Raw genomic sequence first — 16,939 nt, 5'->3', positions numbered from 1 at the left:
CACCGGACATGGGGCCTCGCGACAACGGATTAAAATAATATTATGAAACGTATTAGGAGATAATTTGCGGGGGGGGGGGGTGTGTGCAATATTTTGACTGCCTAAGGGCCTAAGGGCCTTAGGGCCTCCACAGGGTTTAATCCGGCACTGACAATGTGACACCATGAAAGTCATTGTCTCAAGCCATGGGCAGTTATTCGCTACGCTCATTTATCACATGTGGCTCTGCTGAGAGTTGTTGTTGTTTAACGTCATGTTTCAGCAAAAGATAGGCTATACATGGCGGCCAGTATTAATGGTGGAGGAAGAACCAGGGAAAACCCTGGAAAGAACCACCGATCCTCGAGAAGCTATTGGCAAGCTTTCTCACATACCCACATTAGCCGAATCCGAGACTCGAACCCACGCAGACAGAGGTGAGATGGCAATGATCCGTAACGGAGAGCGCTTTAGACCACTCGGCCACTCGGGGCCCCCATCTGCTGAAAGAATAACAATGCAAAAAAAGGTGTCGACGCAGATGGAAATAATTTAATGTTATTTCCTAATTGCCTACGCATTTGTGTATGGCTTCCGCCATATTCAATTTATCCATCAATACCGGCCATTCAACGGTTCGTGCGTGGACTCGAGTCAGGATTATTACTTCGGGTTTAGTACGCACGAATGTAGTTCCAGTCTATTTTTAGAGCATTTTTCGCCTCTTATTTTGGTGGTGATATAAGAGTTAAATTCAGGTATTCTTGGTATTGACTTGAACGATGAAATTAAAATTTAAGAAAATTACAATAAAAAATAAAGCCAAATGGAAAAGAAGATTAACATTTTAAGATTTACGTAAAAAAAAGTGTATATGTATGGAGTCTGTGGGATTGATGTTCATTATTATCTGCATGTAAATATTCCTATATATACTCCAAGTCGTAAGGGTGAATATTTTTTTAATTCTGCCAGAGAAAATATCTTGGAAAGACAAAATTATGTCTGTCTTTATTCAAACACAAAAAGACATCTTTGTTGCGGTATTGTCCCTTTAGATCATTTATACCATGTATTATGAATCCAAGCAGTCCATTTATGTATATATGATGAGATGACTGCATATAGTACCACGTGACTGCTTGTATGGCTTTTAGTAATTGTTTATAAACATAGTTATATGGTACGTTATGAGAGGGTGGAGATAAAAACTTTATAGCAGAGCCTACTCAGGTTGTCTACTAAGTCATTTTAAACTGTCATAGAATGATTAATGTCAAAAGAAGTATAGGTCAAATGAATCAGATGTGCTTTTCCCGTGTCTTTTTACCCTGAATGCAAGAAAGCAGCAAAATGAAGTGTTACGACTTCATGAAATTGAACTTAGGAACAGAAAAGATCGAAAACCAACGAGTTTTATAAATTTCCACAAAGAATGTATTTCCTTAAAATACAAACTGAAAATTTAAGAGAACTTATAGTATTCCAAATGAATTTCGATTCTGAATGTTCTGATGTGCAAATAGCCTGCAATAATAGTTAATGTGCTAACAATCTTGATGTTTCACAATGAATTAATCCAAAATATCTTCAAATGAATTCACAATAATCCCCCAAAAAAGTGATTTAGTCCAAAAGTATTAATGAGCACTTTGTAATACCTATGAATAATTTAAATAAAAGATTCCTCTCAAGTTAAAATACATATAAGACATAGTACATAGGACCAGAATGAGAGCCAACAGATGATTTATAGAACATTCTAAGCTTTTAAGAAGATCGTGTCTATTACTAAAAGTTTATTAATAACATGACGTCAGGTACAACAGGAATAACGGATGGAAAAACCGATGTCATGAACTCAAATCCAAGTACACATGATTGCCTAAAATTAATAATTTTAACATATAATATATAATCACAGGTAAAAAGTAGCTACGGTATATGTTGTTCACAAATAAAGATATTATTCAGGTAGATCCAAACTCCTACCATCAGTTATAGACAAAGGTCAATCACACAATATAAATAAAATCGATCTACTTCTGTTATGTATACTACAAAATTCATTTCATTTTGTGGTTCGTTTGGTTAAGACATTGATTGATGAATTGCAGCAATCCAATAGAAGATGATATCCCATTCTAATGAACCAATGTACTGTATGCATTATTAATTACTAATAATGATTATTAACCATCACTCTAAACATTATATCAGAAACGTTCAAACATATTTGAATGTAACTTAGTACAACAGATCTTAACATGGTTACATATCTCACACGAGCAAATGTCCATATATATTAGAAAGTTTGGGATCAGAAGTTCACATTCAGTATACTATATAGGATCTCATTGTATCTATAGTTGATATTTTAGGTCCATATACGGCTGTATGAATTATTATGCCAAAATGTTCTTTCCATCCTGAATTTGCTTATTTATGGGTACATATTTCAATTTAGTACTTTGACTGAGTGCGGTATTGTAGTATCGGCTGATATCACATTCCAGTAAACCATTCAGCTTAATAATTGTTAACCGACACTCGCACAGTACACAATAAATGTTCAGATATATCATTTGATTTAATGTTGCACATTTGATATGAATAAGTACACGGTACATGTCCCACATACGCAAATGCCCATCCTTGTTTACAAGATTTTGAGATCAGAATTTCACCTTTAGAGGACGATATAGGATCTCTTGGTACCTATAGTTAATCTATAAGGCACATGATTGGCCGTAGTCACATGAAATATTCCAAACTGTTATTTACATAAGAAATTATATATATATATATATATATATATATATATATATATATATATATATATATATATATATATATATATATATATATCGAGAGAGAGAGAGAGAGAGAGCGTTATTTGTGGGATGAACAGTGACTCTAATACATGCCCATTGCTTCACATTTCTGAGTGTCACTCGGTGAAGTGTAATGATTTTTCGTGTGCTTGCACCCTTAAAGTCATTTCAAGCTTCTTTTACTTCATATGATTAAGTAAACGTGTTCGATCTTTTGAATTCTAGCCTGGCATCTGGATGAATCTGGAAGAGTTGGATTAATTGTGGAAGTTATCCAGCTGTCGGGAGTTAATATCAAGGTCTCAATAACACGTATTCAATGTACCCGCCAATGGGCGGATAGAGATAAAAAGCTGGCGCTCTACTGGACTAATATTTCATTAAGAGTAAAACTGATTTAAAATGCTATTTTAGATAAAATTTTATTTTCGTAATATCATAGGATAGACGAGCATCTATTTCACTTTCATGCATACAATTATTTCATTGAGGTTTCTTTTAGCACTTCCTTCTCTTCAAGCTATTATATGTTTTATTAACGTAATGGAGACATTTGGCTTTTAGCAGTCTGCGTTTAACAACATTTTCCTCTTTTTAACAACGTGTAAGTCCTATTAATTCAGTTATTACAATGCTATGCTTTTGCCCTATTTTGAGAATACTCACGCGACGTACCTATCGCATCTGCCGCTATTTCTAAATATGCAAGTAGACATGGGCACGTTTTTTAGAGTCGGGCTCGTTGGAACTATCTTATCGACAAAATAGACTAAATAGAGTAATATAACAATTCACTTAAACAATCAGAATAGGTAACTACCTACCTATCTACCTATAACCTACCTACCTACCTGCCTACCCACATTCATATTTAAAATTTAAATGAAGAGAAATCAATTTGCATACATAGATTCTACTAAACAATTCCATGCAGTGTTAAAAATACATTCGTAATGGCTAGCATATATACTCATGGGCATGTGATACCGTATTACATGCAAACAATTTTTAAATATACAAGGACAAAATGTTTGACAAGAAGTTACAGACGTACAGGATGCGCCCGTATACAGCTAAAACCTTGTGTTAATGTATGGAAAGCACATATCTCACAAGGCATATCAGTTACGAACGACTAACAGCATATGGCTATGCAGCGAAACCACAAAAACATCAAAACAATACGCAGGAATGAAAAGTAATTAAAACCTCAATCTGATTAAAATCGGATCTCCACTATCCTACATGAAGATCTGACAGCGACCGCTTATGAGTTATGTTCTGGTGAACTTTGTATAAGCCAATGGAAATGTAACTCTCTCTCTCTCTCTCTCTCTCTCTGTCTCTCTGTGACTGTACACACAGGGGCTCGTATCGTTGCTCAAAATTGACCTTTAACACTTGTACTAGACAATAACTACTAGTTATTGTATATTACGTGTATGACAGGTCAATTGTAAGCAATGATACGAGCCCGTATGACTGTACATCCATCTATCCCTCCATCCATCCATCATGTGTATCATTTCATTTTATTTTACTGTATTTAATACCTTAATTGGCCGTGATGATGGGAAATAGTTTAGCTTTCATTCTGTGAAATGAATACGAGTTTGTGATTTTTGGAGGTGTGGAAGCGTTAACACTGTTCTACCAATGAATAAAATTAACGCCCTATTTACGTCATTTGAAAGGCAGAATAAATTCTACACAAATTAATTAAAATTGCTGAAATTCATTTACTCTCTACAGAACAATACTCTCCGATGAGTACTAAACTTTCTGCAGCTTGTATTCATATGCTTCTTTATTTCTTAGGTCAGAAAGTTAGAAGGCTTTCAAGGAAAAGAAGAAAAACAACGTACGTAATTGGAAATTTTACTTAATACTATCCTGAAGGATATAGGAAAACGTCCCGTCTTCCTAGCATTCCAGCAAAAACTAGTCGCCATTTTTGTTCTCCAGTTTTGCAGACAGAATACTTATGTAGCAGCCATGTAAATTTTTTAATAAATAGCCTTTGATGCATAAAGCAGTAAGAATGCTCGCTCTGTCTATAATACATTTTGGGTTTTCCTCACGACATATAGCCATTTTAATTATTGTTATAATGCTGATTTCTGAATTTTCTGGATTTGCTTGAACATTACCACACTGATAACTTTAATAAAAGGTTCATTCGTTGAATTATTTATGATACAAAAAACTATAAAAATTTCTCATGGAATATATTCTTTATTTTGATTTCAGTGAATTTTGTCTTGCACTACGCTGAGAAAAACTTCACGTATAAGGAAATATCAGATTTATTAGATAAACGTCATGACATAAATCTGAGGTAAAATGCAGAATAACTTTTGTAATGTAGTTATTTATGACTTTAAATACAATCTGATATGTGTGTAACTCTTGTCGCATTTCAATCATAAATACAGGTTAGGCTTTTGCATTTCATGGATATTTCAAGTCACTGACATGTACATGTATTTATATGAGTGGGCAGATTACACATCCTACATTGAGATTTCTAAAAAAGAATACCAGTCATGAACATTTAAATTAACAATGGCTGGTCGAGGTTGTAAAAAAAGCTACTAGACATTTAGTTTTTGTTTTTTTAAATTAAGATTCTGTCAAATTACTCCTTTGCTCGTTATATTTATATTTGTTTTATATACTATTTACTTCAGTCATCGTCAATATAAATTGCCCATTTTCTTAGTAACTTTATTCATAGTATAATTTGCTATATAAATGTAGCTTATTGTAAATATTCAACATTGGAAAACCCTGAAAATGATTGCCGTTAACATTTCATTTTTCTGCCCAGATCTTGAATTTCCGGAGAGAGTGTGTGTGTGTGTGTGTGTGTGTGTGTGTGTGTGTGTGATTTTGATTTTTAACGAAGCTTTAAAAAGGTTTCAGTCATAAAGTGTTATGTTACGTGTTTAGGCTCGAATAAACAGTAACAAAAGAAAGAATGAAAACAACAAGCTTTGAAATTTGTTTTATAAAAAATTATTTCCCTGGAAAAACACTATGCAAAATGAAAAAATAAGAACTTACGGTTTTAAGAATCAAATCCAAAAATAATTCAAACGAATGTGCAATTTCGGAAAGCCCAGAATTGCGAAATGGAGGCTGTTTGCATATAAAAAATCACGTAGCCCCATTATAACCTTGAGGAAAAAAAACGCAATCATTTTACTCCAAGAATAAATAAATATAAAAAGCTGTTCACTTCTCTCACTGGTTTCTAGATCAAAGTCGGGAAGTTTAGAAATAAGCTCTTGATACGTATAGCTTTAGGTGTTTACAACTGACGAGTCAATGTCAAACCATTTGCTGAATAAATATCGAGTTCCTATTAAACAAAACTACATTATTTTGACATGTAATGAAATTTAAAACAAAAAGATTTTTAAAACTTACAAACAATTAAATTAAATCAAATATAAATTAAATCTAATGTACATAACAAGAACTTAACAATTGTTCAGTCATATCGCTATAATTTCTGCAGTGTGGCAGTTTATAGTGATGTCTAGCACTGAGGCATCATACCGCAGACATGTAGCATGATGTCCCACCCAGTCACATTATCCGGACACCAGGCAGACCAGTCCTAACACTAACCCCTTAATGCTGAGCGCATAGTGAGACATCTGTTACACTAATGGTTTAAGTCTTTGGTATGACTCGGTCGGAATGCCATCAAAGAGAGGACCCACCATTCACAGTATACACACTGTGAAACTGATTGTTCATGTTGACTTTCATGAATGAATATGATAATAAATACGGATTTCTAAACTTTATATTTGTTTCCATGATATGTCATTTCCCTCCGTTTACAGTCGTTACATTCTTGCATGTTCCGAAACAACAGACCTAATTCAATCATAACGACCACCACAAACATACATTAGACGCTTTCCGTCATTTTATATTTTTCAAAGAGCCATATGTTAAAGAGTTATATGTTAGAAAAAATATTCCTCAAATAGAATTCAAAATGGCCGCTATCGCTTAACAGGCTTGAGGAAGCTTTTCTGGACTTTGTGCCGTTTCTCATATGTAATTCTTGATAGTGTTCATCTACAATGGTGGTTTCGTCATGCATTGTTTGCTCGGTTCGAGTGTTTCTTCATTTGCTAGGCTTCTTTGGAGTGGGTGGGGAAAAACTGTAAGATTTCTTAGTCGATTTCAACCACTCATACTACAACCGTCTTTCGCTTCAAACATAACATCGTCACGTTATACTTGCCAGTCGACCCATTTATGATACGATGGACCCTCTTTAACTGCACTAAAAAAGCAAGTCCTTGGCGCTCGATACTACATTGTGCACTATACTTATCAACCTGGGACTACATTCAACTTTACTTAAAAAGTGAACAGCAGTGAAAACAAGAAACGTTGTCAGGCGATGAGCCAAAGTGTGTGGATCTAACACCCTCCGGCTACTCTATGAAGCCGTTTCCAATTGCCTTGATCGTGTTAACTAGTCTCTTGCTCTCCGCATGCATAAAACATAGATACGATCGTGGTAAGTTTTTGGAAAGTCATGGACAGAGCAAGTCATACCCTTTGTCATTGTTTGGTATCATTGCAGGCTATCAGGTATTGCTTTATGCCAATATTGCAACAAGAACTGGTCTGTTTGCTGGCAAGATGGAACAACCACAATATTTCACGCAGTACACAAGCAGTCTGACCAAATGGCAGACCTATAGTTCTACACTTGCTTCCCGAAGAAACTGGTAATTATTTTTTGGCACGCAATGATTAACAGTGTTTTGCTGTAATGTAAACATGTTGTGTACAGTACAATTCCGACATACATGTATATTGCGTTCCCGAGAAACCTCGTGTATGTCGAATTTGCACATTTCGATTTGAATTTTTTTCTCATAGGAAATAATAGAAAAATGAGGGGTTGCGTTGCTTAGACATACATATATGACACCAAAGGTACCAAAATAAAACCTTTTCAACCAGTACTTTATTTATGTTGTTACAAAAACATATAGTAAACTTCTTCAGAATCCCGTTTGGGAACTCCGGCCGCGCGTACCTCCGTTTGCCTCAGTCTGAGCATCTCGTAAGGAGTTCGCGTATATACCCGAATAACGCATAAAATATTGCTTTTGGAATAATACAGAAATATAGAGATGTATTTTCTGCTGGGGTGTTCACATTAATTCGCGTCAACGCGAAACATTGTTAAATCAAGTACGTGTAAGTTGGGAGTTATCTGTATTACAAGTATTTTTGCTACAGTTTATAGATATTGACTAACCGTTGTTAGTGAAATGAAGCAAAGCTATTTCAATTCTCACCTTGTGCGTGGTTTGTTCTGAGGTTTACATTTTAAATTGTTTCTAGAAATAATACACGCAAGTCAAGGTAGTTAATACAAAATCGATTCATAGCTTGCAAGCGCCTTCGGAAAAAGAAATTTATTTTCACCGTTCTGTTATAAAATAAAGGCAGTAATCATATTTCCCATAGTCTTCATTAACGCCTTTTATTGTGTCTGATGTGGATGTGGATATACATGTATTATGTGAGAAATATAGCATTGTTATTCTTTCCCTTCGGCTTACAACATGATCTTTGTATTATGATTGCATTGAAGTCCTTATATAGTTCCAGTTATTAATGAATATTGTGCTATAAAAGAAACTATGTAACATGATATTTGATAACATGTATCATTAAAAAGTGTCTTTCTTTAGAAACTCTGAGTATCCATCTTATACAGATTGAAGAAGTGAAAGGAATTAATAAAGTGAATTTCCAGATGTTCCATTGTGTCACTGCGAAATACCCGTATGCATACATTAGGTTTAAGTTGCTTGCCGTGCTCATTCATCGTCTTATTCGTGCACATGTTGAATGCCGATGTTGAATATTTTTTTGTTTTTTTTTTGTTGACACATTGGTGATTATGTAATTCGAAGTGGTATATTTGTATTGGTCAAGCAAAAATGTCAGCGTTTCTTGGATTCAGTAATATTATTCATGGCCAAACTTAATAGAAAATATACATTGGTTTGTAAGAAAAAACAGATCATAGTGAAAAAATATAGGGTTTTACTGTCAGGTTGTTATTCCTATACTCAACACACTGAATTAAGTTCTGTGAAGACAAGCAAAAAAATCAGTGAAATATACCAATTTCTCTTTTGCATGATAAGCTAATAAAATGAAAGCAGGCATATTTATATAACCAGATATGTATTGACAAAGTTATTTTTAATGTATGCAGGTTTCACATTGTCTTCACCATGTGATTCAAGACGACGTAGACTAAGCATTTTTTCTATGTCGAGAACCAAGCAGAAGAGGGTCACAAGAATTTGACTTGCGTGCAGCAGTACTTTAATATCCTGGAAATGAATCTTTAGCAATATTTCAATGTGTACATTGAAATGATGAAAACTACTTTCCATTCCGCAGCCCAGATCAAATGTATTGTCATGATCTGATTAATGTTCTTGAAATACAATCAAGAATTAAGAATTAAGGCTTACAGCCACTGCTTTCTTCCTTTGAGATCGGAAATGTACAGCTTGTTCAGTTTTCTGGAATGGGTATTTAAACTTAAATTGCTTGAATTTATTGTCGCAAATAAAGAAGCATGATAAAGATTGTTTTGTATATTTTCTTTCTCTTAACGACCTAATGTAACGTGCAAATCTTCTTGCTACTATTGCGTGTGTGGTTTATTACTTTAACCATCTGGTCAAGAGGTTTGGCACATTGGTCACACGTTTTCTTCATTACATATCCTAAAAACTCTTGATCCATTTCATCTCTCGTTTGGAATGTAGCATCTCGAGACATGCCCCTAGAAAGGGGTCATACGGTCAAGATGCATTCTTTACACTTTTTAACTAAAGTTCTTGACAACTTTCAACTAATAATATATTTCACCAGTTGCGTATTTGATAATGTTGAACAAATGTATTCCATTACTGGAATATCACAGGATTATATAATTTCCCTCGGTATCCTTACGTCACTTTGTTATTCCCATACATGGAGCAACTGTGCCATGAATTCCCCTCGACTGCAAGGTTCATTAAGATGCGTTTGTCAGCACGAATAAAGTGGTGCTGAAGTAACTATGACTGTTCCATTTTGCTTCAGTATCTACACTCATTTTAAGTTCATATGTGTCGATGAAAGAAAGACTCGAATTTGCAGATAAGGAGCCTGAGTGGGTCTGATATCGCTAACATTGCTTATGTCGGTCTGTAATGTTATATACACATTGGGAGCAGGCTCAGTATTTTCACTGAGTGACAGGTTAGTGGGTATATTATAAACTACTGATGTTGCTGGCAATCCATAAAACAGGAAGCAACAATGCATACAATTCTTCAGGAATAAAGGGATGATATATTTTATTACAAATTATAATAAGGCATTCCAGATTTTATCATACGCAAACGAAATACAGAACGCATACTGAATTGAGTACGACAAACCCATAACGAATGAATACAAGGTTCTACAGGTCTTTCCTAAGGAAGCTACACAGTTGTTAAGGGTGTCAGAACACTTAACCGACTAAAGATATCCTCATGCAAAAGTCAAATATATAACTAATATAAATGTAATCGAAGAAACCGGTCACACATTTTTATTACTGACTACTGAAGAAGTGGAAGTGTTGTTACGGAGGCCAAGAAACTAGCCTGATGTAGAAAAATAAAAAAGAAGCTAGATGGTTGATTCGGTGACATTTAAATTTGTATCAGTGCCAGAAAACAAATACGTATATATTACGATGTTAACACTGCATCGCTAGGCGTATGAACTTATACAGGGAAGTCACGGGCTAGGGAGGAAGGTCTTTACAGATCAACGACCAAGTGTTCGGGACCAGGGCGCACCATATGTATATGTATTAGTGGATTGCGGCTGTGGCCGACCAGCTATGGTTCGAAATAGCAGGGAACGCAGATCTCTTCCGTCACGGTTGGCCATCTGCCTAGGAGAGAGAAACTCCGATATAAAACCTACGGCCTGCGGCACTAGCTGTCACCGTCCTGGCTTGCTGGGCCATGGCAGATGAACCCCAGGGTTAAAGGCTGGGGCCAGTTTGTGCAAACTGTACTCCACCTAAAAGCTCCATGAAGCCCTGCAGCGATGGGAAAGGGGCGTAAACGGCTGGTGAAAGATGTCACTGGAAGCCGCAGTCCCAATCCTGCATGCAGGCGACTCGGGGATTTGGCCGTCTGGTGTTGATCCGGAGACAACACCATCACCCGGCAGTAGCCTGAGTGACCAAGCAGCCTTTTCGAGGGACATCACTGCTTGCTTCGCTTCGCATGGAGAGGGGCCTAGAAAAGGTGGCCTAACCAAAGCTCGTCTCCTTACGCCCAACCCCCCCCCCCCCCCCCCCCAATTGGCCTGCCGCAACCAACGGGCATCTTCCAACGCGGTCGAAACTTAGCAGAAAAAAAAAACAAGGCATGCCACACCTCATTCACATCGTGGCAAAAGACTAAAACTGGCTTGTTGGAACATCAGAACAATGCTAGACTCAACCGACAGCAATAGAGCAGAACGACGCTCTGCCTTAATCGCACACGAACTCTCTCGCCTTGCTGTTGACATTGCTGCACTTAGGGAAGTCCGCCTTTCAGAGGAGGGAAGTTTAAGAGAACTCAGCACTGGATATACCCTGTACTGGTCAGGAAAACCAAAAACTTAAAAACGACTTTCAGGAATCGGTTTCATGGTCAAGGACTCAATCGCCACCAAGTTAACAAACCTTCCCACTGGTCAAAACAATCGCATCATGTCCATGTGTCTCCCGTTAGGGAACCAACCACACGCCACACTCTTCAGTGTATATGCCCCAACACTCGAAGCAGATCCTTCAGAAAAGGATAAATTCTACGCTGACCTGCGCAGACTTATCAAGAGCGTCCCAGAGAGCGACAAAATAATTATCCTCGGAGATTTCATTGCCAGAGTGGGCCGAGATTCAGAAGCCTGGAAAGCCGTCCTTGGGAAACATGGTGTGGGTGGCTGCAATGGCAATGGGCGCCTGCTTCTTGAATTTCGCTCAAAATTACAGTTCACCATCACAAACACCGTATTTCAGCAGAATGATGGCCTGAAAATTACCTGGATGCATCCTAGATCAAAACAATGGCACCTAATCGATTACATCATAGTACGCCAGAGGGACTTAAAATATGTCCTTCATACCAGTGTGATGCCCAGTGCAGAGTGCCACACAGACCATCGTCTTGTCCGATGCAAGTTCGACTTCCACTTCAAGCCCAGGCCCAGACAACAAGTAGGTACCCCGAGAAGGAAGCTCCAGATCACAAACCTGTTGTTTGAAGACGTCAAGGTAGATTTTCAAGAGAGCCTGCAGTCTAGACTTGAAGAACTTAATTTTCCACCAGATCTACATCCGGAAGAAATGTGGAATAACATCAAGGCTGCCATTCTGCAAACTCAGAAGAAATCCTTGGATTCACCACTAAGAAAAATAAAGACCGGTTTGATGAAAACAACCAAGAAATCCAAGAACTGCTTGCCAAAAAGAGATCAGCGTACCAACCCCATCTCGAACAACCATCCTGTCCACAGAAAAAAATCAGCCTTCCGCCTTATCTGCAGCTCCCTCCAGTGCAGTCTCCTAGACATACAAAATGAATGGTGGACAAAGCTTGCAGAAAGAACCCAGCTGTACGCTGACAATGGTGACTATAAGGGGTTCTGTGAAGCGCTGACATCAGTGTATGGTCCTTCCTTCCAAATACAGAACCCCCAACGGAGTGCAGATCGCCAAGAGCTACTCACCGACAGAAAATCTATCCTGAACCGCTGGTCAGAACACTTCCACATCCTCTTCAGCGCCTGCCGTACAGTCCAGGAGGCAGCTATTGATCGCATCCTACAACAGCCACCTAAGATGGAACTTGAGACTGTAAAAGCCAAAGCCAAAGCCTGCAGGAAAAGATGGTATCCCACCAGAGATATGGAAGAGAGGAGGCCTAGCATTGAACAATAAACTCCACGAGTTCTTCGTTTGCTGCTGAGAGCAAGGGAAATTTCCGCAAGACCTCTGAGATGCAGATATCATCACCTTGTAAAAAAAACAAGGGGCAAAAGTCTGACTGCTCAAACTACCATGGGCTAACCCTGCTCTCCATTGCAGGAAAAATCCTTGCTAGGGAGTTGCTAAGCAGGCTGGTGCCCCCCATTGTAGAAGATCATGCTCCAGATAGTCAATGTGGCTTCAAAGCCAATAGGGGCACAACTGACATGGTGTTCGTCCTGAGACAGATCCAGGAGAAATGCCGAGAACAAAACAACGGATTGTACATCACATTTGTGGACCTGACGAAGACATTTGATACGGTGAGCAGAACTCGACTGTGGAAAATCCTTGAAAAACTCGGCTGTCCTCCTAAATTCCTTACCATGGTCATCCAGCTACATAAAGACCAGCTTGGTCAGGTCAGAAACAATAACGACCTGTCACATACCTTCCCCGTTGTTAATGGTGTGAAACAGGGCTGCGTTTTAGACCCCACACTGTTCTCAATCTTCTTCAGCATGATGCTCCAAAAAGCAACAGAAGACTTTGATGACGAAGATGGCATCTATATCCGGTTTCGGACTGATGGCAACCTCTTCAACTTAAGGCGACTTCATGCCCACACCAAGACCTTGGAAAAACTGATTAGAGAACTTCTCTTTGCAGAATCCACCGCCCTTGCTGCCCACACGGAAGCTGCCTTACAGCGCGTAACATCCTGCTTTGCAGAAGCTTGCCAGCTCTTTGGTCTTGAGGTCAACATAAAGAAAACAGAGGTACTTCACCAGTCTGTTCCCATGGAAGAGTACCGACCACCAAGTATCTTCACTGACCAGACAGAGCTGAACGTAGTCCACCAGTTCACCTACCTGAGCTGTGTGATATACTCTGATGCCAAGATCGATAAAAAAATAGACAACACACTGGCCAAGGCAAACAGCACCTTCGACATACTGTATAAACGAATCTGGCACAAGGCCAGTCTCAAGAGAGATACAAAGATCAACGTCTACAGAGCTATCGTACTGACCACCCTCCTATATGGCGCCGAATCCTGGGTCACCTACAGCCGCCACCTCCGCCTCCTTGAAAACTTCCATCAACGCTGCCTCCGAACCATCATCAACATCCACTGGAGTGACTTCGTCACCAACACTGAAGTCCTCAAACAAGCAGGGATCACCAGCGTTGAGGTCACGCTCATGAAGATACAGCTATGCTGGACAGGGCACGTGTCCAGGATGAAGAATTATCGTCTGCAAAAATCGCACTGTATGGTGAGCTGTCAACTGGCTACTGTGATAGAGGGGTACCTCGAAAGAGATATAAAGAGACCTTGAAAAAGACCCTCACCACCTGTAGCATCGATCACGGCAAATGGGCATCCCAAGCTGCTGACCGTGAAAGCTGGCGACGTACAGTTCACCAGGCCGCTGACACTTTGAACAAAACAGACGGGCCATCGTAGAGGAAAAACGATGGCGAAGAAAAAACCGGGAACCATCGGCAGCACCCACCACAACCCAGACATTCCTCTGCAGCCTCGGTGGACGGACGTGCCTGTCACGTATAGGGTTCGTCAGCCACCAACGCGCGTACATTAGACATGGACATATCCCTTCCTAATCTTCGCAAGCGAAGTCAAGCCAACAACAACAACAACAACAACACACACATGTATGTATGCATATATATATATATATATATATACACACACACACACACACACACTTTGGAGTCGGAAATTGTTAGAATGAGATCCCGTACAAAATGTTTTGCCAGTTTTATGTTTCTATGGAGTCAACAAGCTAGCTAGGTTGGCAAGCAAGACTTTGTCAATAGCCAAGCAAAAAAATAAATATGAACATGAATCAAATCAGGTAAGATTATATTGAGGTCTCATGCAAGCATGATTTTACCAAAAAATGCTAATTGCCAGTTAACATTATCATACTGCAGTCGTATGCGTATGCACATATTGTGGACTTTTAAAGATCCGTATAAAAATACGAAACTTAAGTATAGAATCATTTGCATCACACACGTACTTGATGACAATAACAACGTCACAATACTTATAATATTCAATGATTTTAATAAATGATGGCATGTTTAGGGTGCAAGCTCAATAAAAAGGGTATTTCAACAGCAACGTAAAATGGCAATTAAAGTTGGCATTATTGCTATAAAGACCCCTTGCAAGTATGAATTATTATTATGGGTGATACGGGCCGACAGATTACAACAACAAAGTCACTAATTTGTACATGTACAAATTTTGCTAAATGGTGTTAATGCCAGTGTACATATAAAAGTTTTAAAACGTATGCACACATTTTGCTAAAATGCGTACATGACGGGTCCACACGTTAAAAAAATAAAATGCCAGTTTTTTTTAGTCACCATCCCATGCAATACAATTTGTCTTGTTTATGTTACATAAAAGGAATGAAGTTGCACGAAGCCTTCACTTCTGCACTGCAATAACAGAGTTATTAGTGGAGTATCCGGACCAGTCAGGGGCGTATATTTCGTCTGTATATTCTCTTGTCCATATGATCGAAATTACTCAAAAGGGAGTGGAAGTATTTCAGTTGTTCTGTACAATGTTGGTGCCTTGATCGGCAAATAAGTTCCATTTATAGATGTATGTACATTGTAACTAAAGCACATAAAAATCCCCATATTAGGCATTCGTACAATCTCTCTCTCTCTCTCTCTCTCTCTCTCTCTCTCTCTGTGTATTCATTGATTCATTGTGCAAGATGTAATGAATATATTCATGCTTTACTCTTTGTAGCTAGCGCTCTCACTTTCTGTCCATGTTCTTAGCACGTAGGTAAATTATACTTTTTGACTTGCGTTATAAAAGTATAATGTACCTACATGAGGAGCATCATTATCGAGGATAGAAAACGCCAGAAGCAATAAAGTAAGACTATAGCATGTATTTCCTACTATCGACAACATATAAGTCAGGCAACACCTATGTAATATACAGAATCCTTGCCTATACACTTTGTTGTGAATATAATATATAATCTGAAAGTGACACAGACACCAATGAAAATTTATAAGTTCTTCTATTCAGATTTGCTAATTATAGGAAAGTTTGTGCCACGGGAGTTAGACGGACAAAGGATCCAGCAAGTTCCTAAGTCGAACAATGTCTGCATGTCTTTAATTATAAGAGACTGTGTCATAAACAAATTTGAAAAATGGTGCCATGACTAAGCATATTGGTGTATTGACCTTGTGACCCGCTTCAGTCAGCGCCTCAGCTTACGGAGCATTAATGTGCAAAATAGCAACAATGACACTCTAATTTTCTTCCGGTAAATACAACTTTGAAATAATTCATTGATCAACTTCCCGATTAAAAATCTAGTTTATCTCATTACTGTATTTCTGACTTCCTGTTGAACTAACACATTTTTCTATACATGTACCGGCACATGGGCCTATTCACTTTCGGTGTTGTGCTGAACCTGAAAACAGAAAATTGAGCTGGTGCAATTAATAGTTTGTGATGTTTTTAAATTAATAAGACAACCGAAGAGGAATTTCTAAGCTTGAACAGTTTCATGTAACGTAAGCTATCGTAAAAATGCATCTTTGTCTGATAAACATTCAATGGAGTAGCAGAGAGGGTGAACAGACCACTTAGGGGAATGGTCACCCTTGTGTTTTACCAAAAAAAATAGTGACCACTCATAGAGGTCAATTACCACGTCTACGATTATTGTTTGTCCCAAACAGAATTGTAGACGAGCCCTCTCTGCTGCTATCAGTCTTGGGAATCATCATCTGAATCATGGAAATCTTCATCTGAATCTTCGGAATTTGTTCTATGTTTCAAGTAATATTCAAGTTCTGATGGTGGTTTTTCTATTTTGGGATTTATGTTCTTTCTTTTTCTGTAATAGTTCATCAAACTTCTGTATCGATCTCCACCGCAATTTTTACAAATCTGATATAATCCTCTAACGCCGTTGTTACATCCAACACAACCTCGTGGACCAGCATGAGGGTTTTTCTTTATAAGATA

The 16,939-nt window shown here is 38.1% G+C and overlaps 3 protein-coding genes across 10 annotated transcripts in view; all 3 read left to right on the top strand.

Annotated features, from left to right (window-relative positions):
- LOC149781375 (uncharacterized) overlaps nt 1–9,467 on the top strand; it is a 52,375-nt gene extending 42,908 nt beyond the window's left edge. For 2 of the 8 annotated variants that reach the window (XR_016414696.1, XR_016414691.1), the window contains 2 exons: nt 4,632–4,810; nt 7,429–7,567. Coding sequence is in view for 1 of the 8 variants with exons in the window: in XM_089935464.1 (XP_089791590.1) it covers nt 3,039–3,112; nt 4,632–4,674; nt 7,429–7,576; nt 9,088–9,112 (290 nt within the window). In the remaining 7 variants the exon portion in view is untranslated. Of the gene's footprint in view, nt 1–3,038; nt 3,113–3,741; nt 4,012–4,631; nt 4,811–5,063; nt 5,096–7,428; nt 7,577–9,087 lie in introns of those variants that run through there. The other 6 variants (XM_089935464.1, XR_016414698.1, XR_016414697.1 and 3 more) reach the window with 6 other exon arrangements.
- A 2,164-nt stretch (nt 9,468–11,631) lies between these two features.
- Nucleotides 11,632–12,861, top strand: LOC149781374 (uncharacterized). The gene has a single exon (XM_089934703.1). It carries the CDS (start codon nt 11,632–11,634, stop codon nt 12,859–12,861), a length of 1,230 nt encoding a protein of 409 aa, XP_089790829.1.
- A 59-nt stretch (nt 12,862–12,920) lies between these two features.
- On the top strand, nt 12,921–16,125 carry LOC149781373 (uncharacterized). Its single transcript, XM_089934702.1, has 3 exons — nt 12,921–13,305; nt 13,558–14,028; nt 15,998–16,125. The coding sequence occupies exons 1-3, from the start codon at nt 12,921–12,923 to the stop codon at nt 16,123–16,125; spliced, it is 984 nt and encodes a 327-aa protein (XP_089790828.1).
- The last annotated feature ends 814 nt before the right edge of the window (nt 16,126–16,939 follow it).

This window comes from Sinohyriopsis cumingii, chromosome 15 (genome assembly GCF_028554795.1).
Source record: "Sinohyriopsis cumingii isolate HCF-2022 chromosome 15, ASM2855479v2, whole genome shotgun sequence".
Classification (NCBI taxonomy): domain Eukaryota; kingdom Metazoa; phylum Mollusca; class Bivalvia; order Unionida; family Unionidae; genus Sinohyriopsis; species Sinohyriopsis cumingii.
This window is presented reverse-complemented; position numbering and strand designations above follow the sequence as displayed.

Coding starts and splice junctions, on each gene's coding strand:
- LOC149781374 (XM_089934703.1), top strand. CDS start 11,632: ATGTCCATGTGTCTCCCGTTAGGGAACCAACCACACGCCACACTCTTC.
- LOC149781373 (XM_089934702.1), top strand. CDS start 12,921: ATGCAGATATCATCACCTTGTAAAAAAAACAAGGGGCAAAAGTCTGAC. Junction 13,306..13,557: donor GCTACATAAAGACCAGCTTG/GTCAGGTCAGAA, acceptor TTCTCTTTGCAG/AATCCACCGCCCTTGCTGCC. Junction 14,029..15,997: donor CATCATCAACATCCACTGGA/GTGACTTCGTCA, acceptor TGCTAATTATAG/GAAAGTTTGTGCCACGGGAG.